Raw genomic sequence first — 27,331 nt, forward strand, 5'->3', positions numbered from 1 at the left:
TTTAAATACCAGTTCAAACCATTATATTATTTTAATTTTGTGGTGAAAATAGTATTTTGAGAGATTCACCCAGTTTGAGCTTTACAGACATGAATACACACACACACACACACACACACACACACGTCTCTGAGGCTGGCTGTTGAGGTCTGGACTGCAACCGTAGCTTGTGAATGAGGGGCGAAGACTCTTGGATCTTTTTCTGTTGCTGTCTTCTTTTTCTTCACCCTCATATTTTCCAGTTACACCCCATCCAGTAGCTTCTCCACCCTTCCCCTTCCATGTCTTTATGTCCGTAACATATTTTCCTCTCTGTGTGTCCATCAGTAACTGCCTTTTGGAATGAAATTGAATGAATTAATAAACATTTTCATGGATGCTTCATTTCTTCTAACATTTCTTAAACCGATTTTAAGAATTTTCTATCTGTTTTTTTTTTTCCTTTCTTAGGGATTGTAAGCTAACTTTCTAACACTCTGTGTCCTCTGTTCTTCTTCTCTTTTGCTTCTTGTTGTCCTTTTTGTCTTGATCACTTTCTCTGCATCACACGATCTGTCCTCCTTGCTGTGTTTGCCTGCCTGCTCTCAGTGTTCAGTTCTCCAGCCGTGTCTCCAGAGCTCCCCCCTCGGTTCCTGCTCGGTCAGGGCCAGAGACCCAACACGATCACTCATGTGTGCTGGTACAGAAACCAGAACCTTTCTCTCAGTGATTATCTGCGCATGAACCAGGTACCAACGAGGTTTTGAAGCCCTTCACTTGAATATGAAAATGTCACAAATCATTAAAATACAGTGATCCTTAATTATCTAAATTCATCTCTATCTATCTATCTATCTATCTATCTATCTATCTATCTATCTATCTATCTATCTATCTATCTATCTATCTATCTATCTATCTATCTATCTATCTATCTATCTATCTATCTATCGGTTTATGTAGGGCTATATATTACAAAAACTAGGCCTGATTGATGATACATCTGACCTTATATCACAAAAATATCATCATTAAATAAATCAAAACTGACCCATGAGAAATGTGTAGAAAGAAGAGTCTATCTTGTGATTTCTCTTTTTGCTCATTTGGAAAAGTGGTCCTCTCTTCTTCAGCTTATTCTTTCTGTGTTTTGTGCAGCTGTACTTTTCATTAAACTCTAATGCAGCACCAGTGGACTCTTGTGAATGAGGGCTTCTTGCAGCTGTGTTGCAGCAGTTGAATTTTAAAACGTCCTGTCGTCCTCCGTTACAGAACCAGCTGTCTGGTTACCTCCTGAGGAAGTTCAAGAACAGCAACGGCTGGCAGAAACTCTGGGTCGTCTTCACCAACTTCTGCCTGTTCTTCTATAAGACACACCAGGTAATAACAGCTGTTTGATATATTGTGAAAGATTAAAGTTCCTGTAGAAGGTCTAAAGGTCTGGATAATTCTTGTTTTTGTTGCAGGATGACTTCCCCCTGGCCAGTCTGCCATTGCTAGGTTACACAGTCAGCACCCCAGGGGAATCAGATAGCATTCATAAGGAGTACGTCTTCAAACTGCAGTTCAAGTCCCATGTTTACTTCTTCAGGGCAGAGAGCGAGTATACATTTGAAAGGTATGGTTAAAAAAAATAAATAAATATATATATATATATATAAATATATATATATATATATATATACACACTTTTTTTCATAGTTTGGCTGATCCTGCAACTTATAGTCAGGTGCGACTTATTTATCAAAATTATATTGACATGAACCGAGAGAAATTAACTAAGACAAATGAACCAATAGAAACCATTACCGCCAAAGGGCGCTGTATGCTGCTCAGTGCTCCTGTAGTCTACACTGAAAACATAGAGCGCCCTCTCGCGGCTGTAGACGGTAATGTTTTCTCTTGATTCTTGGCTCTAAATAAATGCAACTTATAGTCCAGTGCGACTTATATATGTTTTTTTACTCATCATGACATATTTTTGGACTGATACGACTTATACTCAGGTGCGACTTATAGTCTGAAAAATACGGTATATATATATATATATATATATATATATATATATATATATATATATATATATTTTTTTTTTTTTTTTAATTGTTTTGGTTATTCTAGGTTTCATATTAATTATGTCATAATGTGATTGTCAGCTGATTTCAGTGTATCATTTTAATGATTTGGTAATTAATCAAATTAATGTAAAGTGCTGTCCTAAAGTTTGGGATCTGTAAGATTTTATTAAATGCTTTTGAAAGAAGTCTCTTATGCTCCAGTAACATTTCTGATACTGTAAAATTTTAATACAATTTAAAAGAACTTTTTGAATTAATTCCAAGTGATCAGCAGACATTGCTGATCACAGTCTTCATTGTCACATGATCCTTCAGAAATCATTATAATATGCACACTATTTATGGTTTTTATCAATGTTGAAGACAGTTGTATGGATAACATGATACGTTTATTTTTTTCAGGGTTCTTTGATGAATAGAAAGTTAAACTGCTGATAGCCTCGTGGGCAGCAGGTCAACATATAGCATCATTGCACTTCGGGTATTCCGAGTTCGAATCCCAGCTTGTGGATATTTCTCAATCCCACCCCTCTCTCTCTCTCTCTCTCTCTCTCTCCCTCCCTCCATTTCACTTCCTGTCTACCAAATGTCCTATTAAAACTTTGTATTGGTATAGGACAGTGTAGAGGTGACTGGACGTGAAGTGGGAGAGAGGGTTGTGGGATAGGGAAATGTCCTCAAGCCGGGATTCCAGCTCAGGATGACTGTAACATAACAGCGCTATATGCTGGTGCACTGCCCACAAGGCTGTCAGCACTGACAACATTATAAATGTCATTTGATCAATCCAGTGCATCCTTTCTAAAGCATTAATTACTTCCAAAAAAACACTTAGTGACCCCAAATGTTTGAACAATACTGCATGTCATCATTATTTGCAAATAACTGCTCATTCTTGCTAATAAAAACATACAAATAAAATATCTTAATTACAATTGAATACATAGTAGTTTTGAAGTTTTTTATTATTATTAATGCTAAATGAACATGCTTAGTTATTTTTTTTTCTATAAAGTGGCTATTTGGTATGCTAAAACATGCTGGGATGTCTGCAGATGGATGGAGGTGATCAAAAGTGCAGCGAGCTCCGCGGGACGCATGAGTCTGCTCGTACCCAAAGGTCCAGCAGAGATGAACGGGGGAAGCTGAGTGTGTCAGATGGATCTCCTGGAGCTGAGGGCTGGGCCCACTGTCTGCCAGGCCCAAACACACCATCATCATTTTATCCTTTCTGATTTGTGGCTCTGAGAAGCTTCATCATAATAACTTGAGTCTCGACCCTGGACTGGTAGCTCTCTGCTTGCTGGGAGTTTGAGCTGCTTATTGAAACCTCAGCCTGAAGAAGTCGGTCGGACAGTATTGCGCTCTGTAATTCTCTTCTCTAAATCTTTTCTTCTTGTTTTCTTGCTAATGAAACAAAAAGTGGGCGTCTTGGTTTTCTAGAACCACATTAGACTAAAAGAATTCTTCTAAAACCACATTAGACTGAATGAAGTTATGTTTGTGTTTATCTGGCTAAGGTTACACTTACTGCTGTATTTAGGATTTAAGGTCTTCGCTAAGATGAATCCGTCATAAGGTAATATAATTATTGACTCGTTACTCCAGTTTATTCAGTAGAAATCTAGTCCCAGGACTACAGAATTGCTTTCTATTATTTGTCTTGGGACAACATGACTGAATACTACTGAATGGAGTGCTGACAAACAGAGGGTTTGTATTAAGTCCAGCTGGTGCAGATGTGCAAGTGAGATGAAGGACTAGCGCTGATTTAGAAACAATAAACCTTTCTAAGTTCTAAGATCGAGCACCTTGGCACTTTTAAAGGGCTGATGGTGAGATGCTGGTACAGGAAGGAATCGGAGAGGAATAGAAATGTTATTTTGACGATGAGGCAGCTGAATTTGTTTGTACATTGTGTGCTGTCCTCTTCCAGCGTAGGTTAAAGCATGTCTTGAAGGTCATTATTAAGCGACTTACTGTTTAGGGGATTTTTGATCTCACCGCATTGATTTTCTTTAAATCTGAAAACTAATCAGATATTTATTTTAAAGTGAAGACTGACCAAAAAATATTCACTAACCAAACTAAGTGTAATGTTTTAAATGATGTATTCACAAATGTCACTAGTTTAGATTTGTGCGCCACTTGACAGAAAATAAGCTCAAGTCTAAACTCACCCCTTTATGGGGATAGAGGGTCATCCAGTGCAATACAGCACTTCTTTTTTTCAGTTTCTGCCCCCTACACACAGGGAAGAGGAAATGGTTCTGGTGAAGTTTTGTCAAAAAACAACAACGATGCAAGATCGTTCGGCCGCTAAATCCTAAAATTTAAACTGGGATCAACAGCCTAAAACTGACGGTTCCCTTTAATTATAATGTATATGATTTTTTTTTTTTTTAAAGCATATTAATAATTAATTTACAAGTTCTTTCCCTATGATCTATTGATAAGCTAAAAAATATTCCTTTTCTTTTTTACTACCAATATTTTTTGCAAGGCATATCTATATATACTGTATATGTATATGTGTCTGTTACAGTCTAATTTTGATGGAAGTCCAGTTGAGTTATTTGTTGTTTTAGTAGCATGATGAAGTCCCACAGCATGTGTGACAGTGTTATGTTTACTGATCGACTTCACTTTATGAAGACAGATATGTAGACATCTGATTTGGGAGATTTATTTTGCCTCTTGGATTATTAGTTCTATTTATAAGGCTTTTTGGCTTTGTCCGTTCAACATGCTGTACAGGGTCCAACCAAAGACCTGAAGAAGTCTTGCAGAAGCCTGAAAAGGTTGGCCAGGTGTTAAGCAGTGTTGCTTTGTGCACTCATAACAATATACTGTAAGCAGCTGTCATCTCCACATGAGCTCTGCTAGTCTGATGCGTTTCGAATCCCTCTTAATTCATTAATGCACTGTGTGGGCTCATGGTCTCCACCCTTTTTTGTACATTTTATGCAAGGACTGGAATCGTTTTCTGTATCTGGCAATAAGAGGGTTGGATGAACGGTTGTTTTCCATCCCAGATTGCTAAGCACGAGAAAAGGGAGTTTACTCAAAGCCCTCAGTTTCCGGTCTTATTTTGAGAGGCACTAAACTGAGTTTTGATGAAATCGCTTCTCTCCAGCTTTTACTATTTATTTTGTGTAGCATGTTGCTGAGGCGTTGCTCCTGTACACACCGCATGTAGTAAGTTTCATGTTATGACTTTGAAGGGATATCAAATAAAACTGAACTGTGTAAACATTTAATTCTCTTCTTTTTGTCCTATTTAAAGGGTTAGTTCACATAAAGTAAAAATCGTTTTCAGTATCCCACCCTGTATGAGTTTGTTCATCATTAAAACACAAATTAAGATATTTTAATGAAAACTGAGATTTCTGTCCCTCCACTGAAAAATCACTACACAAAATAAAAGTTAATAAAAACTTTGTAAAGGTAATCTATATGAATTGAGCAGTTTAATTCAAGTCCTGTTTAAATGAACAAAAATCGTTTGCATAATATAAACTAATATGTAAGATTTAATTCAGGCTTTTATTCACATGTGACCCTGGACCACAAAAACCTGTCTCAAGTTGCTGGGGTATATTTTTACGCAATAGCCAAAAAAAAAAAAAAAAAAAACTGTATGGGTCAAAATTATAGATTTTTCTTTCATGCCAAAAATCATTAGGATATAAAGTAAAGATCATGTTCCAACAAGATTTTTTTGTACATTTCTTACCGTAAATATATCAAAACTTAATTTTGATTACTACCCGTGTTTTCCGGACTATAAGGACTATAAGTCACACTTTTTTTCATAGTTTGGCTGGTCCTGCGACTCATAGCCAGGTGCGACTTATTTATTAAAATTAATTTGACATGAACTGAGAGAAATGAATCAAGAGGAATGAACCAAGAGAAACATTACCGTCTCCAGCTGTGAGAGGGCGCTCTATGCCGCTCAGTGCTCCTGTAGTCTACACTGAAGACATAGAGCGCCCTCTCGTGGCTGGAGACGGTAATGTTTTCTCTTGGTGCTTGGTTATAAAGAAATGCGACTTATACTCAGGTGCGACTTATTGTCCGAAAATATGGTAATATACATTGGTAAGAGCTTCATTTGGACAAATTCAACTGCAATTTTCTCAATATTTATATATTTTTTGCACCCTCAGATTCCAGATTTTCAAATAGTATCTCGGTCAAATACTGTCCTATCCTAACAAACCATACATCAATGGAAATATTAATTATTCAGCTTTCAGATGATATAAATCTCAGTTTTGAGAAATTGACCCTTATGGCCGGTTTTGTGGTCCAGGGTCAAATATAAAGTGTTGATCAACGTTCATACATGGAGAACATGTATGTGTATGTGCACTGATCAATATTTATATGTGAATAAAGTTAAATCTGTTTATATTACAAAACAAACAATAAAAAAAGGATTACTTTTACAATTCTTTAATGTTTTTTTAATGAAGGTACAGAATTCTCTCAGATTTGTGTTTGAAGCTGAATGAAAGTCTTCTGGGTTTGGAATGACATGGGGGCGGGAAAATGATTTTCTGGCAATCCCTTTAAGCCTTTTCCTACATTTCACCTTGTAATTTATGTCCTAAATGCAAACGTAAGAAATAAACCCTTTTTTTTTTTTTTTTTACACTAGTTTATTTACATTTCAATGTACTTAATGACATTTAATGGAATACATACAAACCTGGTTTGTCATTTCATATTTTACATTTCATTTAGACATTTCAAAATTCTATAAAGTAAACTGTAAAAACATCTCCTAATACAAGCTAGAATGGAATGACTGATTGGTGTTCAGCTGAAGGAGCAGGATGTGGGCATGTCTTTCCATCGGACAGAGCTGACCAGCAGTCAGACGGACCTCATCGTTTTGAAGGCATGCTGTTTCCGTTGAGTGTAAACCTGCAGGGTTGAGACAAAGGAAGTCTCAGAGTTCACTCATGCGGAAGATTTAGTACTGCATGCAAGTGCCACAGCGCAGCACAGTATCTTACAGTATTGAATCAGCATGACCTGAAAACCTGGCATAATCAGAAAATGACAAAATTCAATTAGATACTGTGTGTACAGACACACAGGTGAGACTGTATATTAAATGTGTTTACCTGCACACTCTCTCTGTAATGTTATTGAGTAAACGGTCAGAGATTCCAGGGCTGGACTCCTCTGCGAGGCTGAAAGCGTTTTCCAGTTCTTCCAGGGCACATACAGCGCTCCTGCTAACACGCCGCTTCTCCTTCAGCTGCATACAGAACATAATCCACGTGTTCAGACTTGACGTTAAAGCAGGAGGCCTAAGCTCACTTCCATAAATGTAAGTTTTTGAATTCTTTACCTCTCTGAAGATGGGTGTGATGACTGTTTTTAGAGATGGTGACTTTGGCTGCCTCTTCATAACATCTGATGTCTGTTATATATAAAAAATAATAATTTCAGCTGTATCTTTTTTTTTTTACATATCTTTTTTAAATGTACATTTAAATGTGTGTGTCTAAATTTGATCTGTATTTATGTTATACTACAGATGAATTGTCAGTCAAATCAGAAAAGAAACTGATCTTATTAAATATAACATTTGTATTACAGGTGATCTGTGCTGCCTTTGATACTATTGACATTCTCTTGGGTAGGCTCAATTATGATGGGATTAATGGAACTGTATTGCTATTTTTAAAATCATACTTATCTGACAGTTATCAATTTGTAGCAGTAAACGAAGAAACATCATATGGATCACAAGTTTGGTATGGTATACCACAAGGCTCAGTGCTAGGGCTAAATATTTTAATTGACTATAGTGTCACATCAGTTGTGTTGACTATAGAGTCGCATCAATTTTCTCCATAGGGAAACTGATTTTCAACAATAACTTATACTAGCCTATATATATATATATATATATATATATATATATATATATATATATATATATATATATATATATATATATATATATATATATATATATATATAGGTAGGCATGCATGCATGTTTTTTAAATTATTTTAATTCAGTTGTCATTTGTGATACTTCATGGGATTTTAGCATTTTTTCCCTCATTAAAACTGTTCAGTATAGTCTTGTACCTCGGTTTGTTTTGTCCAATTTTCTAATATTGTCTGCTTCAAATGAAAGTTTATAATGTTATGATTTTTTTTCTTGTAGCTGGCTGGTTTGGTTCATAGCTTGTAAGTCTCAAAGACTTTTTTTATTCACTATTGGAAAACTGTTCTTGAACCAAGACGGCTGAAAAAAACTACAGGCACTGTTGCGATTTATAACACCAGTATTGAGCAGGTCATGTGATCACACAATATGGCTCAACTATATATACAAGACTGTGCATGATTTAGAACTAGAAAATATTTAAAATTAAATCTATTACACTTACTCTCTTTGCATAAAATGTTTACTTTGACAGCATTTTTTAAGGAGGCACTGAAATATGTAATACAGTATAAAATCAGATTAAACATTGCCAGATCTGTCCCATTTATCAAAGGCAGCTCTGATGCAACTTTAATTTACATCAACTAAAATTCAGTGTAGACATATGCTGCCTCTGTGGCACTACAAAGTCTGTTTAACCACCCTTTATGCCCTCTATATAGTACAGATTTTGTGTTGACTTTGCTGATTTTAGATCATGTTTACCTTATTGTCTAAATGACTGAAACCTCTTTGTAACTTGTTCATGGAAGTGGGCCGCACAGTGGGGAAAGTCCACACAGGACACTGGTCCCTGTCATCTCCCTCCCCATCCCTGAGTGAAAACACACACAGAGTAAACATGCTGGACGGAATCTTCACAGGTTTGCTGATCGCTCATCTAGGAATGGAAAGCACACACATACATGTCAGAGTCATCAGAGCTTGATTCGTCCCCGTGGCCCTCTGATTTCCAGCGGCGGTATCGATCAATGAGCTCTGCCAGGTATGAGGTTTTCTTGGTGTAACGGGTGATGAACTTGTGTTTCAGAAGCTCTTTGGCTGTCGGTCTCTGGTGGATGCAAACAGCATATCATAAAAATTAAAAGCCTCATGTTTTAAAGTTTAATTAGCCTAATCTAAAAGCTAATGACATCACTGGCAGAGTTTTAATAGAATTACAGGTATGAAAGTTCTATTCTATGAATATTTAAAATATCTATATGATACTTTACATGGCATTAACTGATGAAAATGGCAGAAACTGAAATTCTATACCATTTGGGCCTTTATATATACAGTACAGACCAAAAGTTTGGAAACATTACTATTTTTAATGTTTTTGAAAGAAGTTTCTTCTGCTCTTCAAGCCTGCATTTATTTGATCAAAAATACAGAAAAAAACAGTAATATTGTGAAAAACAACTTAAAATAATAGTTTTCTATTTGAAAATGAATATATTTAAAAAAAAAATATATATATTCCTGTGACGCAAAGCTGAATTTTCAGCATCATTACTCCAACCTTCAGAGTCACATGTAACATCCAGTCTATCACATGATCAATTAGAAATCATTCTAATATTCTGATTTATTATGAGTGTTGGAAACAGTTCTGCTGTCTAATATATTTGATGAATAAAAGGTTAAAAAGAAATGCATTTATTCAAAATAAAAAAAATTCTAATAATATATATTCTAATAATATATTTTCTTTACTCTCACTTTTTATAAATTTAACACATCCTTGCTGAATAAAAGTATTGCTTTTATTTAAAAAAAAGAAAGAAAACAAATTACTGACTCCAAATTACTGACCAGTAGTGTATATTGTTATTACAAAATATTTATATTTTAAAAACATAGCTTTTTTTTTTACTTTTTATTCATCTAAAAAAGTATCACATGTTCTGAAAAAATATTAAGCAGCAGAACGGTTTCAAACTTTGATAATGAATCATCATATTAGAATAATTTCTAAAGGATCATGTGATAATGATCCTAAAAATTCAGCTTTGCATCACAGAAATAAATGATAATTTAAAGTATAATAAATTTAAAAACAATTATTTTAAATTGTAATAATATATCACAATTCTTTTCTTTTTTTAATAAAGTAAAAAAAAAAAAAAGAGGTACTAACAAATCGTGGATCTTTATTGAGACAAGTTTCAACAAAGTCCTTAAAGGCTTTGCTGTAGGACCCTTCCAGCGTGGGTGGGTTATTTTTAGGGATGAGGAACAAGACTCTCATGGGGTGAAGTTCGGAGTTGGGTGGCTCTCCTTTAGCCAGCTCGATGGCTGTGATACCCAATGACCAGATGTCAGCCTAAGACACCGGGAAGAAAAAAGGGCAAAAAATGGGGGTCAGTGCTTGTGCCATCTGTCTGTCTCTGAATATTTAATTGAGCTTATTTTCCTCACACAACAGCAGCAGTCTTGACTAGTGAACAGATGTTGATGTGGAGAACTTGAACATGATACCTGTAAGCTAAATGACAAGTACTTGTACCTTGAAGTCATATGCAGACTGTTTGATAACCTCTGGTGCCATCCAAAATGGAGTTCCTACAAATGTGTTTCTCTTAATCTGTGTGTCTGTTAACTGGCCAGCCACTCCAAAGTCCGCCAGCTTGACTTCTCCATGTTCGGAGAGTAACACATTGGCCGCTGTAGAAAAAAGCAGGGTTATTAATGTAGGGACACTTCACAGAACTAAAAGGAACTAAACCGAGGTAAGTTTTGCAGACTAACCTTTGATATCTCTATGAATCTTCCTCTCGGAGTGGAGGTAGTCGAGTCCTTTCAGTATTTCTCGGATAATGGTGGCGATGTATGCTTCTTCCAAAGGTCCCGGCCTTAGCTGTGCTCAAACACATTGGAGAATGTTAAATACAGTGACATTTCCTGTGCCCTTGACATTTCCCAGAGTTTTTCCCTGAAGTAATTTTCCGAAGTTATTCCTCACTTTAAAGAACCCAGAAATTGAATGAAAAGACCAACTCACCAGGTCCAGAGCCGATCCACCTCCCAAATATTCCATGATTATCCATAGCTTAGAGCCCTGAAAAACACAAGAAACCACATAAAATAAAGTTCAACAATAAATTCAACTGATTTTTTTTTAACTATTAATACAACTTCTGAATTTTTGTATTATTTATATACTTTTATAGTATTTGTTACAATTTTGAATGAGCTTTTGTTTTCAGTTCTCATTTGAATATAAAATTAGTTTTGTGCGTTAAGTTTTTATGATCAAAATTTGATAACACTTTACTTAAAGCCTTTATGCGTTATAAAAGTAGTTTTAATGCATTAATTCTGCCTTGTAATGTGTTGCATGATATCTTGACTAAATGGAATCTATTCATTTTCACACCTTTAGAAAGTTTAATGCACTAAAACATGACAAACAAATCTAAATATAATTGTAAATATTTATATAATGCATTACAATATAATTTATGAATACCTTTATAATGCATTATACATGAAGGCTTTGAGTGTTAGTGTTTTTTTTTTTTCTATATAATTTTCATATATCCATTTTAATAGCTTTAATACTTTAATGTGAACTTATTCCATTTATAGTTTTTTTCTTAGTTGTCAAGCTTTTCATTAAAAAAAATTATATATATATATATATAGTTTTATTTATTGGTTTCAGTTAACCATAGCAGCTATGGTCACTGTCTACTATTTCTGTATGGGAAAAAACGGCTGAAAGTTTGAAAAATTCTTCATTTTGTGTTTCATAGAACAAAGTCAGTGACCCTTTATAATAAAGTACCATGAACCAACAATGAACATGAATGTTAATTCATTCTTATTCCTAAAACATGTCAAATTGATATGACTGCTACAAAACGTATTTATGTAGAAAAAAATTTTTTCCCTCTTAAAGTATTGCTTATTTAGTTAATGATACATAGCACATAATCTAAACTCATGTCATTGTAAAGTGTTACCAGGAAGTCATGAGTTTTCATTCAATTAAACTATTCCTTGTAAACTACAGAATAATCATGTAATCTAATAAGAGCTCTGCACAAACCGTCAGATAGGAGCCGTAGTATTTGGTGACATAAGGGCTGTCACACTGGCTGAGGACCGTGATCTCCTGCTGGATGTCTTCAATCTCATCCTCTGCTTCCTCCAAGTCAATAATCTTAATGGCCACCACCTCTTTTGTGCGGTTGTTTATGCCCTTGTACACCTCTCCAAAAGAGCCTTTACCAATTCGTTCCAATTTAGTGAAGTATTCCTCAGGATTCAATCGTGAATTCTAAAGAAAAACAAAAAAGATTTGAAAATTCTTACCAGCTATTTATGACCAGATCCAACACTGTGTTTTCTTTACACGCGTAATGAACTTTATACGTTGTCCTATTATTCAAGCAACAAATGCAGGAAGATCTACCCAATCATCACTCCACTGAAGGTCCGGAGAAGATGAGAATCTGTAAAGTGAATTGTTAGAAATCCCATGTAGTTTTTTAAGCAGTTTTTTCATTTTTCTGCCGTGTATCCACTAGCAGAGCATCCGCTTCCTTGCTCTGTTTTATCAAAACAACAACACGCTCTTTTGACGACAAGACTCAAAGTTCAGGAGATAAGACCTCCTCCTAGGTATCAGCTGGACATCGGATTTCCGCATTAATCACACTTTTATTACACTTTTCTAAAGCACTGGGCAATCAAAACAAACCTTTACTATTCTTGGTAGTACCACCCATTGGAGGCTCCATAAAATGAGATCAGCAAGGTCTTTTTAACAATTCTCAGAAAGCCGAGTTAATTATTCTGCCGGCTACACCTGTGTGATCGGTGGGTGTGCTACTCTGATGTTCAACCCTCATCAAAACATGATGCACTACAATTATCACACTGACCTACCAAACGTGCGCATGGCCAACATAACATAAACAGATGAAGTCCATCATCACCTGGTCCGCTACAGAATAACAACACCATCTCATATTTAATATTACGGCTTTACACTAGGTTTTTCTCTATTTTGACGATGTCAAAAAAATGTGATGTGAAGAGACTCGATACGATATCACAGTTGAAATCAGAGATGGCATAATCCAAATTAATGTTAATTGACCATCAACATTTCCTTGGGATTTGCCATTTTTGCAACCCTGTTACTAACAGAATATTTTGCAAAGCTCTAGCAATAAATGTTTAAGAAATGTCCAAAATAAGACATTAGAAAAGATTTGTGTGAGTGGGTAAAAGGGTTGCAAATTCTAGCCTAAATTGTGACGTTTCTCAGTAGGACCAGCTATAAAGCTATAAAGTTGCCTTCTTTAGGGGATAGCCTACTGTCTGTTTCAAAATCAGAATTGTACACTGGAGCTGTAGTTTGAATAGGCTACTTTTCATAAATCATAAATCATAGCGGCCATCATATCAGCTTTCAACCATTACGGTGTCAGTTATAATACTGCCAAAAATTTCTATTTTGGTGCACCCCGAGTTGTGATCTATTCTAAACACTATTAAAGAAAGAGAAGTGTTTTCTTAATTTACCATTTTATTTCTTCGTCCTAAGAGGAACATCATGTAAACTGCCTACACTTTAGTTCACATTATTTAAATGTCACACTTTACATAATTGTACAATATATTTACATAAACTACACTGTAAAAATACATTTTCCAAGCTGTAAAACAAAGATTATCGGAGTGTGTTTTACAAGAAAATACTGTGATATTTCACGTTTAATGTGTAACTTGTCTTTTCTTTGTAATTGTTTGTACAATTTACAAGCAATTTCGGGGTAAAAGTTATGTAAATCCCACAACATTTATTTTTTTCAGTGTAACTACGTGTACTCATTATATTACAGCCTATATTTAGTAGAATTAATAATTACAAAAGCTTACTGTAGTACAAAGACACTGTAGCTAATGTTAAGTTCAGTCATCCTCCAACAAGGACAGTAAGTAACTCTTATGTGTCAGAATGAAAGGCATGCATGAGTCATCTTCATCTCTCTGGATTACCTGGTTCCTAATGTTCTGAAGGTGTGCCATGTCCAGATTTTATCTACCTCCAGTTCGGGGGTTCTTCTCTGATTTTTCCTCTTTCTCTCTTCTTGGTCAGTCACCCACTAAAGGAACAGCTTGTTCCCAATCCACGCTTCTCTAAATCATTCCAGTGCATCAGGCTGACCAGCTCTATTGTTTAAAATGATTTTAATATGTAATCCTGTCCATACATCAAGAGCAGACACGCAGTTTTTGATATGGATGTTTACGGTTTATGCTCAGCACAGTAGACTCCCTCCCTCAGGCTAATGAAACCCCGCTACTCTAAAAGAGAGGAATTGTGTTAAGCGCGTGCGTTGCCCAAAGACTGCTGGGAACCGTAGTTTTTCACTCACCACCCCGTCGAGCTGGGGAATATGACGCAGGGGCGTTTTCCCCGAGGAGGCGAGGGAGGCATCTGCTATACTCAAAATTGGATGAGAAAATAAACGATATTTCCAAAATAAACCACTCAGATATGATATTAAAAGGTACGAAACTTGGTGACTTTACGGCCATTGGTATGTGAACACAAAAAAATTGATTGAGGGCGTGACTCGAAAAAGCTAAATGCTCGTAAAAAATAGACTCTCTCATGGTCTTCGGTCAAAAATGACTGACCATATGAAATGAATGGGAAATGGCAAAAAATATATAAAAAATAATAATTATATATATACTGACATTTTTTGTGTCTGCAAAAGAATGCCTTAATATACATTTAAGCCCACAACCTAATAAAAGTATACAATTATGTATAAAAACAACTAGGTATTTCAAAATCCTGACAACTTTTCAAATTTAATTTTTTATGTGTTGAGTGAAAAAAAGGATTTACTCTGTATATGAATTTTCATATAAACGGGAATAAATAATAATAACTATATTATAAAATAATAATAACTATAGGACATGTAAGAGCCAGTATGTCTGTAAATTTCGAAATAAGGTGCATTAAAAGTGAATTCATCTTTGATTTAATATGAATATTTTAATTAAAAACGTGTCTCCACCACTGATCTATATTGTGATGGCATTTGAGTTATTTTCAGCTTCCTGTTATTGTGTATAGATAGATTTCTTGTGCAATATATGTGCAAAGTGCAGGTCACTTTCACTCTGGGGTTTATGTCACAGTGTTTTTAAGTCCTTAAAAAAAAAATAATAATAATAAAAAAAACATTTCATGCAGCTAGTCTATTTTTTCCCCTCTCTATAGAAATTCTGCCATGAGTAAAATGTAACCTAAGGGGAAAATGTAAGGGATATAATGGCATAAGATCAATGAGTGTTTTTTTTCTCTCTCTCTCTGTTTTCAGTTAATTTTATGTTCAGTCATTACCTGCCTTGCTTTGATAGTCAGTTTGAACTGGCAGGTTTCTATACAAAAATGATGATCCCTCGGTCTGTTTGAATTGTGTTAGTAGTGGTAACAAACAGTTGGTTAGATATTCTGTCAAATATTCTTTTCTATTTAAGGACAGTTTGCATTCCAATATGTCATGTGTAGTGTCAGTTCATGTCGTCTTAAACATTTTTCTTTTTGTTTTAGATTTTGTATAATAGCTTCATATCACATTTCACACTTGTTTTTCTTTTAATGTTCATAATAAACCGCTACTTTGACAAAATGCCTTTGTAGGCTAGACATCACATCCATAGACCTTTAAATCAGAATTTCAATTTACATGTCCTTCATGCTTTGTTTTGCCTTAATAAAGTTTCTTGTTGGAATCAAGGTCATTTAAATGGTTTTCTAAGGGCACCTTTTCTAACATGAAGCCTTATGTGGTCCTTGTGGTTATATATTTATTTCTAAATCATTATTTTAGTATAATTTTTCTTTCAAAACTGGTAAAGGCCAAATTTCTGCTTTAATCCACATCAAGATTACATTGATAGAATCTTTTATTTTTATTTTTATGATTCTATGTCTGTTTTCCTGTTAATGTATTTTCAGTTTATTTTCTGTTTAACGATGTCTCATATTTGCAAATCATAGTTGGTTAAGGATGTTCTTTTAAAAATAGTGTACTAAGGAAATGATTTTGTTGTTATTGTGTAGTTTCTTCTTCTACCTGTAGGGAGCAGTGTTGTGTAAAAATATTGTCCAAAGCCAGGAGAAATGTATTTATTTACATTTATTTCAGGCTTCAAAGTAATAGTTGATTTGTAAACTGAAAAGTTTTTATTTTTATCTCTGATCCTGTATCTCTATTTTGATTATAAAAATCCAGATATGGAGAAGGAGTGAAACCGATGAGAAGTCATGTGATGGGCATGCAGAGGCATGTAGAGTTTCTGCAGAAAACTTAAGCATTATTCCTCAGAGGTGTGGTGTTACAACTTACTGAAGATCACTAGTTTCTAAGTTGTCTCATTATTCCCTGGAAATGAATGAAACGTAAACTATATCAGCAGTAGCCAACACACTGGGCTCCATCTGTCTGTATTCAGTTGTGTTTTAACAAGACAAACGGTCTCAAGCTATTTTTAATAGGCCATAGTATCAGATATTATATTTTAGTTTTTAAATTAGGATACAGAGGAAGCCTCAAATGTGGTCAGAAAAAAGGAACTGTATCATTGTGTGCCACTGAGATACACTTCAGCTTTCAACTGTTCCTGTGTTGAACAGAACTGCCTGGTTGATCTTGATGTACTTTTTGTTCTTTTCTGTCTCTGTATTTAAGGAAGTTCACTGTATTGTGCTTGAATAAGCCTTTTTATTATACTCCATCACTGAATCAGTTATTCAGCATTGGAAACTTGATATGTTTTGCATGTTCCTGCTTACAAGGATTTACCCGACATGTCAAAACAAATCATGGTTTCATTTGTTTCTTTGGGAAAGCCGTTGTTTCGCATAAGTGGGTGGCTCTAATGAATTCTAACTGACACGCTTCGAGCAAAAGCAGTCAAGACTTGCAAAACAACTCTATCAAAGATGGTGGGTGGAACTGGAGGAACGTGACCTTTCATTTGTTATAATTAACAACATGAAATGAAAAAAGTTTAGGAATGCCTGCATTATTTGCATTTAAATAAGACATAACATTAGCCTAATATGTGCATTTTAACATGTTTGAACAACAAAAAGCCTTTTAAAGATTGGACATTTTTAGTGATGATTCAAATCAGTAGTTGATGCAATGTTGAAACACTTCTTAAACCTCAATGAGTTTTGTAAATCCAGTGGTCAAATGCTGTCTAGCCACTTAATGACTGGCCTTTTTGTGAATGTTCACAAAACTGGAAGACTTTGAGTGCATTGGCCTGTATAAGGACTTTTTTTTAGAAAGGAAAATTTAAAAGATAACAAAAGAGGAATTGGGTAGAATCAATAAATTATGAATTTGTTGTTGCTATTAAATAATATTAAATCAGATCAATAAAAAAGTTACTGTAGTCCAGGCCCAGACATCTTTCACTATTGTAAGATAATGCTTTTAAATAGAGAAAGAGAGAGAGAGAGAGTGAGATAAAACAAGGGGCACATTTAAAAATAAATACAAATATACTTTTAGTGTATTCTTAAACTTGGACATCATTATTGAAGTAAAAATTGTAGTAGCAGAAACAGCCCACACTCTCGAAGTTTTCTTTCATTAAAATATGCATTGTCATTTATAGGCTGGTTGCAATAAAATTTCAGTAAAAAAATTTAAGTGCCTGTCTAAAATATGCTTTATTGACTGACCTTTCATAGACATTCCATTATGCTTTCAGATTTCTTGTTATTTGTATGTAATTTCACAGTATTTTCACCTCCTAAATTACTGCTTGTGCGATCACATTCTAATGGTAGGGTACAATTTGCTCAGACCGGTGACATTTTTGTTTGACATTTAAAATTATTTTTTAAATAACTGTACATAAATGGGTTAGGCAAAACATTTGCATTAAAAAACTATTCTTAGAAATTTTTAACAGCATTCAGGCATGCATTATGGTACAGTAAATATTTTGAGTGTCCTTTGTTCGGTTGCTTTAGTTCCTTTAAAAAAAATGTTTATAAAAAATTGTCCCTTATTTTCCATTACTGAAGATGCATCAAAACAAAAGCTCTAGAAAATACAATGAATTACAAAGCGGTAGAGAACAGTGCACTATTGCAGATTTATATACTTAACAACTACTTTTAATTACAGGATTTTAATAGTCAGTTATAAACTAAAGCTGGTCGGTCTAAGATATACTCCAGGTCTGAAAATGAGCCCCACTCTGGCCCTGCTGTAGTCTGATTACAAGTAGGCTATTTTAACTTTTTGGAATCTGATAATCCAGATTATATGTAATCAGTTACCAAACTCCATAGATAGATAGATAGATAGATAGATAGATAGATAGATAGATAGATAGATAGATAGATAGATAGATAGATAGATAGATAGATAGATAGATAGATAGATAGATAGATAGATAGATGTTTGTTTTCTACGTTTGTTCTTTGATTATTCAAATCTTCTTAATACTAGCTCTTCTAGAAGGGCGGACTATCAAAGCCATAACAGAGCTTATCTCCGCCTTAACGGAGAGCTTTTCCATAGAAGGAGACTTCATGTGTGCAGCCCATCCAGACAGAATAAAGACAGACAGCACTGCTTCCTGACAGCAGTTTCAGCTCGCAGCCTGCACCTTACAAATCTACAGAGAGAGTCATTAAACATGTCGATATTCGAGACTTTCTGAAGATTTAAATGACTTTCGTGCAACAGCAAAGGTATCTGATCACTGATTCTCCGCTGTTTAATCGGGTTCACGTTCATTCCAACAGAAGGTGAGAGCGAGTCTTTTCTAGTAAAAACACGCGAGTTTTCTTTTTCTTTATGCAGATCGTTTAAAGCGCCATCAGACTTTGGAAACAGAATAGGGTGGAGAAGAAACACTTCCATACACGGCGATAAAGGTGGAAGTTGTCATCTGACTGTAACTGATCTCCTCCACTCATGAAGGGCATGGAGATGTTGCGCCGCTCCTCTGTGTTTGCGGCTGAAGTCATGGAGGCGTTTGATCGCTCTCCCACGGACAAGGAGCTCGTGTCTCAGTCTAAAGTCTTGTGCAGGGACTACATTCACTCCAGACTCCATCAGGCTGGGATCGGATGGTCTAAACCAGAGCATGGATCCGGAGGAACACTGGCTGAGGTGTCGTCAGTTCTTCTGTGGTTGGGTAAGACATCTGACGGTTTCACATGTGTACATTTATGGTTAATAATTGGGGATTGCAATGGTTATATATATATATATATATATATATATATATATATATATATATATATATATATATATATATATATATATATATATATATATAGTAGCAGGAAAATACAAGATCAGACATACTGTAGCCTATACTTATCTACTGTATCTGTCTGAATTGTGGGTTGATATACTGAGGTTATATTATGGATCTGTTTTAAGAACTTCAGAACTTCCTGTCAATTTTCATTCTTTCTGTGAGCTGTGCTTGCCTGGTTCATCATACCAAAATAAATGCAAAAATGAGGCATCCGTGAATGTCCTGTGACCTTTCAGAAGTGAAAATAAACACATGTATCTCAGCTTCCTCAAAGCCAAACCATATGATTGCGTAAAGTTTTACAACACTCTTGCAAGGTTCGGCTGTGTCTCACCCACTCTAAAGTACTTTGCCTTTTGTACCATGTTGAGCTATATCTTCCATATTACTTCCTTTCTTTCTTCTTTTCATGCTGTTGAACGTTCTGAACCCTTTCACAAGAATGGATTTAATGACTATTAATGATGTTTAAACCCACATCATCTGTTGATCAGACACACTACAAGTTGGCTAAACAGATACCACGTGATGGTCATCTGAGTGACTTTCATCTGTAAGAACTCGTTTTCTCCTAAACGGGAAAATTCTAAAAAAATGTTGAATTTGAGACCACTGTGTAACTGGGGGGAGCTGCTTTTTATGGACAAAGCATGCAAACATACAGATCATTATCACAAGAGTGATTGAGGGTTTCCCACCCACATTTAACCAGGTTAACCCTGTGTTGTCCTGAGAGACACGCAGCTCCTGCATAGACACCTCACCCGCCTGAATCACTGACATAAAGACCAATGATTCAGCCAAAAATGAAAACTTAGGCATATTTACACCCTCAGGTCATTTGAGATGTAGATGAGTTTGTTTCTGTTCATTGGAACAGATTTTAACATATTACATCACTTGGTTTAAAATTAAGATGCATAAATGATTTGTTTCTTAAAAAAACTAACAGTTTTTTACTTCAAAAGACGTTAATTGATGGAATTGATGGTCGTGTGGATTACTTTTGGATTGTGATGTTTTTATCAGCTGTTTGTACTCTAATTCTGACGGCACCCATTCACTCCATTGTTGAGCAAGTAATGTAATTTTCTGCAAATCTTCATTTTGGATGAACTATTCCTTTAACAGACAATTTCATCATCAAGACATTGCAATATAATGGCAGAAATATAATTTTTGTTTTAAATGAAAGAATGATGAAAAGATACAAACAATGCTAATAATTATGCAGTAATTATGCACTGTCATTGTGTCAAGCTTCTCTGAATTAGTGGTTTTATTCAATACGGCTCTTGACAGGTTCTTTCTGTGATGAGAAAACCGATCTTTTGAGCCAAGGGAAAATAAAAACACATTTATCTCTCTGTCTCCTAGGTGATGAGCTGGAGTACCTGCGACCCAATGTGTACCGCAACGTAGCAAGACAGCTCAACATCACAATTGCATCTGAGAGTATAGTCTCTGATGCCTTTTTGGCCGTTGCTGCAGAAATCTTCTCTACAGGTTGGTCAATGCTTTGCCCTGAATTGAAGCATCACGTTGAAATTCGCACTATGCCGTTTCTGTGAACATAAAGCCCGCCTACTTTGATTTGATTGGTTATCTCAAATATGTTCTGACATTGTCGAGCGGTGACGAGTGTCTCCTTGACAAACAGCTGAGGCAGCTCAGTTTAATCTTGCTGCTGTGCAATATCCTCTGCAGCAAGAAGGATGATTTAATGCTATTAGGCAATTATTTCAAAAAGTACACCTCAGAAAAATACCGAGGTCCGGAACTCATAGCTGAGCTGAACTATCTATCCCTTTTAGTGACTTAAACACTTCTTTGAGAGAGGATAACAATGAATCCATTCTGACATTATATATACAGAGAAACGGTGCTGCGCTTGACCAGAGGATTCTCTCAGCACCATAAAATATGGATTTTCTTGAAAGTAAACAGTGTCTGTGCACCATGGAAGTTCTCATTCCCTTTGCTGCACACTGTACATCGCTTATATTTAGTACAAGCCCTTGGGATTCTGTTTCGTTCATAACTTCAAACCCTTATTTGCCCTCCAAGATTTAGAGTTCAGTCAATCGTGGTCTTTTTTTCAACCTGAGCAGCTCTTAAGATGTGCTGCAACATGTTCACCTCAGGTGTCCAGGAAAACATTCTTTGTTAAAAATTAAAGCATAATTGCTCATGTCAGTCAAGGCAGTAGCCTAGGCTACAATAAAGATTCCTTGCTGGACCCGGTGACACCCTTGTACCTCCTGTCTGCACACATACCTGTCCTAAAGCAGTGCAGCTAAGTGAGCATTTTTCATATGACTCTGCACTTTTTCATAAATCCGTGTAGGCTAGTTATTTTGTATTTATTTATTATAGAAATAAATATTATGTTTTCACACTATGCACACTATTATATATTGTGTATATATATTTAATATATTTTACATATTAAAAATGCTATATAAAATATATATGTATATTCACTTTCGCTTTTTAAATGAGTTAATTCAGTGATAATTTCTGTTTAGGTTTACTGTGACTATTTCTAAGATCATTTAAAATAAATAATGGTGCAGTTTTATGCATAAAAAGATGTTTTGCATAGCATTTTGAAAAGAAATCCAAATGATTCCTTTTTTTACTTGGTGGCTTAGCAATGTAAGAAATTGTGTTTTCTAATGCATTGGTGCACTAAAACTTAATCTACTTAAATTTAATAGCTGATTCTGTCAAGAGGATGCTATTAAACCATTAAAGCATTTTACAAAATTATTTACATTCATTTAATAAATGTCTTCATTTGATTTGAAACAGTTCGCTGTAAAGTATCAAATATTCCCTCTGAATTGTATAACTTGACGTCCCTGACGAGAGACACAGGGAGGGAATGTTTCTTTTTATCTTGAACTACAAACCAACTTTTATCTCTCATATGCCTCAGTATGGTTTCCTTTTGCCTTTGTGTTTCCTGTCTTTGCTAGTCTCAGATTAGGTTCCTGGGTTGATGTTTATGTCTGGCCATTTGATGTTCCCAGACGGGAGTTTGCAGCTTTATTACTTTTTGTTTCATTCCAAGTTTAAAAGTTAGACTAGTGTATCCAGGAGTCCATTTATCACATTAACTCTAATAAATCATAATGCCCACTTGTTAATCAAAACATGATAGCACAGAAAGCATTTTCATTCAATTCAGACCCATGACTCTAATGCATTTATGATGGAGGGAAAGCAAAGCATTTGTACCTTTTCAACTGCTATTGAAGTCATTACGCTATTAAATACACTCAAAATAATATAGTCACATTGAATCACATATACTGTATGTTGAGATTGCCGTCACAAGTCAAACATGAATTTGTTCTGCTAAAAGAAATTAAATGTTTCTTGTGTCTTTCTGGCTGACACACCAGCAGATGGCCTGCCTGGCAGTTATATAACAATAATAATGTTCTGTAAGAAATAGGGAGGGATTATCAGGAATTTTCATGACTCACCTTGTTATGATTTTCATACACCGTTCCACCAGCACACACACATTTTCTACAGTATATACTGTCAGTGGAAATCAATGATTTGATTATGCTTGATATGCATTAGTTATTAGTACACTTTACCTCTTTGCCTGTGTCAAACAAAACAGGCAACATGAGAGATTTAACAGTACATGATCTTGCAATGCAGCATTTTAAATGTGTTCTGAATGAATGTCAGTTGGATTACATCTGTCTCTCCACAGGTGTAACATGGGGGAAGATCGTGTCTCTGTATGCTGTGGCTGGAGCTCTGGCTGTGGACTGTGTTCGGCTTGGGCATCCAGCGATGGTGCACACCATTGTCGACTGCATGGGCGAGTTTGTTCGCAAAAGCCTTGTGTCATGGTTAAAGAGGAGAGGAGGCTGGGTAAGCAATAAATCCATTAATTCAGTACAATTCATTAACAAAAAAAGTATGCTTTTATCATGCTCCTGGCTCAAACATACATGATACTTGATTCTGATTGGTCAGTTAGAGCAATTAGCAGTCAATTTCCGTCATGTGGCTTATGTTTATCAGACTCATTTGTGTAACTACATTTGAGGCCCGTTCAGAGCTATAATATGAGGCTGACCAAATAATGAGAGAATCTGCATTTTTGGGTGACACCTTTTTTTTTTTTTTTTTTTTGTTTAACTGAAAGTACCATTGTGCCGTGTATTTATAGATCTGAGCTAAGGCCCAGAAAGAACACAGACTTCTGCCTTTCCAGCTTTCTCCTGTATTTAGACAGAACGTGCAGTGTTCACACGGTTTATGGGTGGGAATCTGATCATTCTCTCAGAGAGACAGCACAGTTCAGCTATTGAATGAGGAACTGTGCTGGAATGTGTGGCTGTCTGCGATGTCTGTGCTCATTAGACGTCATTAGTCTCTGTTCAGGCAGATTCAACATGGCACTGCACCAGAGTCATCACAAGCTGTATACAATATACCCATATACAGCAAACTTTCTACACCTGCTTTGTGACTTTGTAGATTATAGCTTTTTGAGATCAATCAATCAATAGTTTTGGGGCATATGAAAACATTTCTGTGGAAAACAAATTAATATATTATATTAAAATGCCATATAATAACTTTTAGAAGTTTGGAATACTGGAATTATTATTATTATTATTATTATTATTATTATTTAAGATGTCTGTTGTTCTTTCTTGTCAAGGCTACAGTTATTTGTTTAAAATTACAGTGATATTGTGAAACATTATTACAATTTAAATAACGCTGTTTTAAAATATATATATGTATATTTTTTTTTATGTAATTTACTCCTGTGATGGCAAAGCTTTATTTTCAGCAGCCATTATTCCAGTCTTCAATGCCACATGATCCTTCAGAAATCATTCAGACTTGATGGTTTGATGCTAAATTATTTAAAATTGTTATTGGTTCTTAATTATTAAAAATGGTTCTTATCATCAACATTGACCAGTTACTGCTTAATTACACTACCAATAGAAGCTTTCACAGTTTTCACAGCAAAACATCGATGGCAATAAGAAATGTTTACTGAGCACCAGATCATTTTAAATAGAATTATTTAAAATGTGACACAAAAATACAACTTTGCAATCACAGGAATTAACTACATAATTTCAAGCAGTTGTTTATGTAATAAACTCTTGTTAATGTAATATAATTTCACAATATTATTGCTTTGTTTTTACTGTATATTTTAGTCTTCTCTTAAAAACAGATTTTTACAGAATTTTAATAAAAATTCTTAATGTAATTAATGATTTTGAAAAATGAGTAATAGAAGAAATAATTCTTAGAAGTATGTCAAAGTTAATTAGAACACAGTTATCTAGGTACGATTATCTAGGTCCACAAGTTTGATGTTCTGTCACTTAGAAGTGAGAACACAAAGAACACATTCAGAACCTATAAAGGATCACCTTTCGAATGATTGGTGGAGGCAGAGCATGAAGGAAAAAAAAAGTTGTAATGGATGCTTCAGGCGAAATCATTCTCAACATTTTTCAAGGTGTTTTCCTCTTGGGAGTGTCCTGATCTTGCAACTGGTTTTAGTCCAGTATGGGCAGGGCACACCCACCCACAGACTGAACTCAACCTGAAAACAGGATTTATCATCAGGAGCACTAAACGAAAGTCTGTGGAGTTTAAAGCCAGACTGGTAGATGGTATTTGTTGTTGATGTGAGTATGTGGGTAGTCGTGTCTACGTGCCATTCTGCGTGTTTTGCTCTGTGGGATTGCCCTGGGAGCTAAATAAAGGGCTTATTCACACACAGATACACAAAAACACCACCAAGTCTATTTTGTTTTTTTAATTGCAGTTCCTAATTAAGCGATGTTCCCATCTCGCATTGCCTTCAGTAAAGTTGCCTCTTGATTTGCATTTCTTTTTCACATCTTAAATTATAGCCATGCTTTAAAAATTATCATCATTGTGCAGCTAGCTTCTGTTTGGCCACATCTTTTTTTTTCTTTTTTTTTCTACTTTAACAAAAATGCAAAAATTTGATCGAAAGTGACATTAAAGACATGTAAAACATCACAAAAATGTATATTTCTTATGAACTGAAAAAAAGAAGGATTGTTTTCTCGAAACGATTAAGCAGCAAAACAGTTTTCAACATTAATAATCATACAAAATGTTTTCTTCAGCATTATATCAGCATATTTTTAAATGACCATAAGACACTGATAAATGAAATAAAAGCTGCTGGGAAAAAAAATCAGCGTTTTCATTTCAGAAATAAATAAATAAATGCAGCCTTGGTAAGCTTAATACTATATTATTTATTTTTGTGCTTCTTTTTCTTAACTGAAAAAGTTTGCCAAATCCATTCAATTCCAAACAAACTGAACTTTAATCATCTGAATGTGTAGCTAATTTGGAACTTTTATAACATTTGGCAAACCTGGTAATGCTGCATGCTGAAATGTATGATGTTAAGACTACCGAATGTTGGCTTTGGCCTAAAAGATACACACTTCAGTGCAAACTGCAGGTCCTTTTTCCTTTTGTTGTTGCCAGATTAATTTAGAAAAAAGAAGAAATTGAATAGTTTTTTTTTTTTTCAGCACAATTGAGTATGTTGATTATGATATTTCAATATTTTCTATGTTCTCTTACAGGCGGACATCACAAAGTGTGTAGTCAATACAGATCCCAGTTTTCAGTCTCATTGGCTGGTGGCAGCTGCCTGTGCCTGCGGTCACTATCTCAAGGCTGTGGTCTTCTACTTGCTGAGAGAAAAATAAAGAGCAGCACAATCAAGTGATGGACAGCTGGACTCTTCCAAAACTGGCAGAAGGGGTTTTTAGTCACTGCTTAAGCCTTTCACTGCTCTTGATGTGTTTACACTTGCACAAAGTTTGCACTTTTCCTTTAAAGGATAGTCTTCAAGATGAACCGTTATCTTATGTGTTAAACCTGGCCTCTTGCACTCTAGGCATTCCTTGCTGTTACCAATTTCATTGAACCTAATGTTGATATGCAAAATACCATGGCCGGCGGGACACAGCTGAGAGAAAGCTATTGTGACCTTTGTATTTGTGTGTGAAATACAGTGTTCATGTACTTGGCCTAGACCAACGTTGACTAATCAGAAAGTTTCTCTGAATATTATGACATTTTTCACTGTCTGGAGTTCATGAGAAAACAGGTCCGTGTGAAATGGAGATCAATATCAGGATTATATTCTTGTATTTCCCAAGGAAAAACAACAAACTACTGTATGCAAATGACTGTCGGAGAGAGAAAACAAATAGATTTTGGTCAACTAATAATGAAAAATGGATCTAGCATTTCAGTTCATGCCATACAGGTCGGAACCTGTCAGTTAGTTTTTTTTTTCTTTTATAGTGTTGTCTGTCTCTTCTATGTATTTTCTATTTTTTTTTTCCTTGTGTAATATTTTCCCCAGATCTTATATTTAGCGTTGTTAGTACCACGTTAAATAACTGTAAGATATCATGGAGCCATCAGTATAACTTAAAACTTGGTGTTTTGTCATTTTGTTTCATTTTTTTTTTTCTTGTATAGTTCAGTTTATAAAAATTATTATTATGTTGAAAACTACACCTTGTTGTGTATGCTACACTGAATGTATGCTAAATAAAAATATATAATTATATACTTTTTTTTTTTTTTTTTCAAAAAATGTATTTACTCTGCTTTACTCCAGGTTGGAAAACCCATTAACATAGTAATAAAGACTCCATGCTGATAACTCTACACAACATTAGTGTAAGACATTAGTGTAATTGGTGGAAAACAAGTGGGAGGATGCAGTTCAGATCAGATAGCATAGTTAGAGATATTGTTACTATGGTGATCACTCTTATCATGTGGTTTCATTTACCCTGAACCAAGCAAAGAAACTCGGACTTTGAGAACAACAGAAATGAGAGGCCTTTAAACAAAGCATTGTATTGCGAAAGAGTGTGATAATCTGCGTTCAT

The 27,331-nt window shown here is 35.1% G+C and overlaps 3 protein-coding genes across 10 annotated transcripts in view; 2 read left to right on the forward strand and 1 right to left on the reverse strand.

Annotated features, from left to right (window-relative positions):
* Positions 1-5,317, forward strand: part of farp2 (FERM, RhoGEF and pleckstrin domain protein 2) — a 53,630-nt gene extending 48,313 nt beyond the window's left edge. For 3 of the 4 annotated variants that reach the window (XM_026263761.1, XM_026263766.1, XM_026263783.1), the window contains 3 exons: positions 1,252-1,359; positions 1,446-1,597; positions 3,113-5,317. In XM_026263761.1, coding sequence (XP_026119546.1) covers positions 1,252-1,359; positions 1,446-1,597; positions 3,113-3,206 — 354 coding nt within the window. In that variant the 3' untranslated portion in view covers positions 3,207-5,317. Of the gene's footprint in view, positions 1-588; positions 729-1,251; positions 1,360-1,445; positions 1,598-3,112 lie in introns of all 4 variants that reach the window. The other variant, XM_026263774.1, reaches the window with a different exon arrangement.
* A 1,251-nt stretch (positions 5,318-6,568) lies between these two features.
* Positions 6,569-14,369, reverse strand: stk25a (serine/threonine kinase 25a). Of its 5 annotated transcripts, none has more exons than XM_026263791.1 (12): positions 12,442-12,595; positions 12,076-12,306; positions 11,026-11,082; positions 10,773-10,881; positions 10,531-10,688; positions 10,162-10,347; positions 8,945-9,090; positions 8,745-8,853; positions 7,426-7,497; positions 7,196-7,332; positions 7,085-7,111; positions 6,569-6,992 (listed from the first exon to the last, which is right to left on the reverse strand). In XM_026263791.1, exons 1-12 carry the CDS (start codon positions 12,532-12,534, stop codon positions 6,953-6,955), a joined length of 1,365 nt encoding a protein of 454 aa, XP_026119576.1. In that variant the 5' UTR covers positions 12,535-12,595; the 3' UTR covers positions 6,569-6,952. The 5 variants fall into 5 exon arrangements, with proteins under 5 accessions (XP_026119576.1, XP_026119583.1, XP_026119592.1 ...); XM_026263807.1 differs by lacking the exon at positions 12,442-12,595 and adding an exon at positions 14,037-14,369 and having other exon boundaries at positions 6,575-6,992; XM_026263798.1 differs by lacking the exon at positions 7,085-7,111 and having other exon boundaries at positions 6,573-6,992; positions 12,442-12,594.
* Positions 14,370-18,622: 4,253 nt separating this feature from the next.
* boka (BCL2 family apoptosis regulator BOK a) lies at positions 18,623-27,003 on the forward strand. The gene is made up of 5 exons (XM_026263846.1): positions 18,623-18,783; positions 18,896-19,232; positions 20,739-20,867; positions 23,098-23,261; positions 26,003-27,003. Exons 2-5 carry the CDS (start codon positions 19,010-19,012, stop codon positions 26,126-26,128), a joined length of 642 nt encoding a protein of 213 aa, XP_026119631.1. The 5' UTR covers positions 18,623-18,783; positions 18,896-19,009; the 3' UTR covers positions 26,129-27,003.
* Positions 27,004-27,331: the final 328 nt, after the last annotated feature.

The sequence above is a fragment of the Carassius auratus genome, chromosome 6 (assembly GCF_003368295.1).
Source record: "Carassius auratus strain Wakin chromosome 6, ASM336829v1, whole genome shotgun sequence".
Taxonomy (NCBI): Eukaryota; Metazoa; Chordata; class Actinopteri; order Cypriniformes; family Cyprinidae; genus Carassius; species Carassius auratus.

What these genes read in the sequence shown, in the direction of transcription:
- boka (XM_026263846.1), top strand. Translation starts at nt 19,010, where the DNA reads ATGAAGGGCATGGAGATGTTGCGCCGCTCCTCTGTGTTTGCGGCTGAA. An exon ending in TGCAGAAATCTTCTCTACAG is followed by an intron (nt 20,868 to 23,097) that starts GTTGGTCAATGC and finishes GTCTCTCCACAG; the next exon opens with GTGTAACATGGGGGAAGATC. An exon ending in TAAAGAGGAGAGGAGGCTGG is followed by an intron (nt 23,262 to 26,002) that starts GTAAGCAATAAA and finishes GTTCTCTTACAG; the next exon opens with GCGGACATCACAAAGTGTGT.
- stk25a (XM_026263791.1), bottom strand. Translation starts at nt 12,534, where the DNA reads ATGAAAAAACTGCTTAAAAAACTACATGGGATTTCTAACAATTCACTT. An exon ending in AGCTCTGATGACTCTGACAT is followed by an intron (nt 8,854 to 8,944) that starts GTATGTGTGTGC and finishes GTTTTCACTCAG; the next exon opens with GGATGGGGAGGGAGATGACA. An exon ending in GGTCATGCTGATTCAATACT is followed by an intron (nt 6,993 to 7,084) that starts GTAAGATACTGT and finishes TCAACCCTGCAG; the next exon opens with GTTTACACTCAACGGAAACA.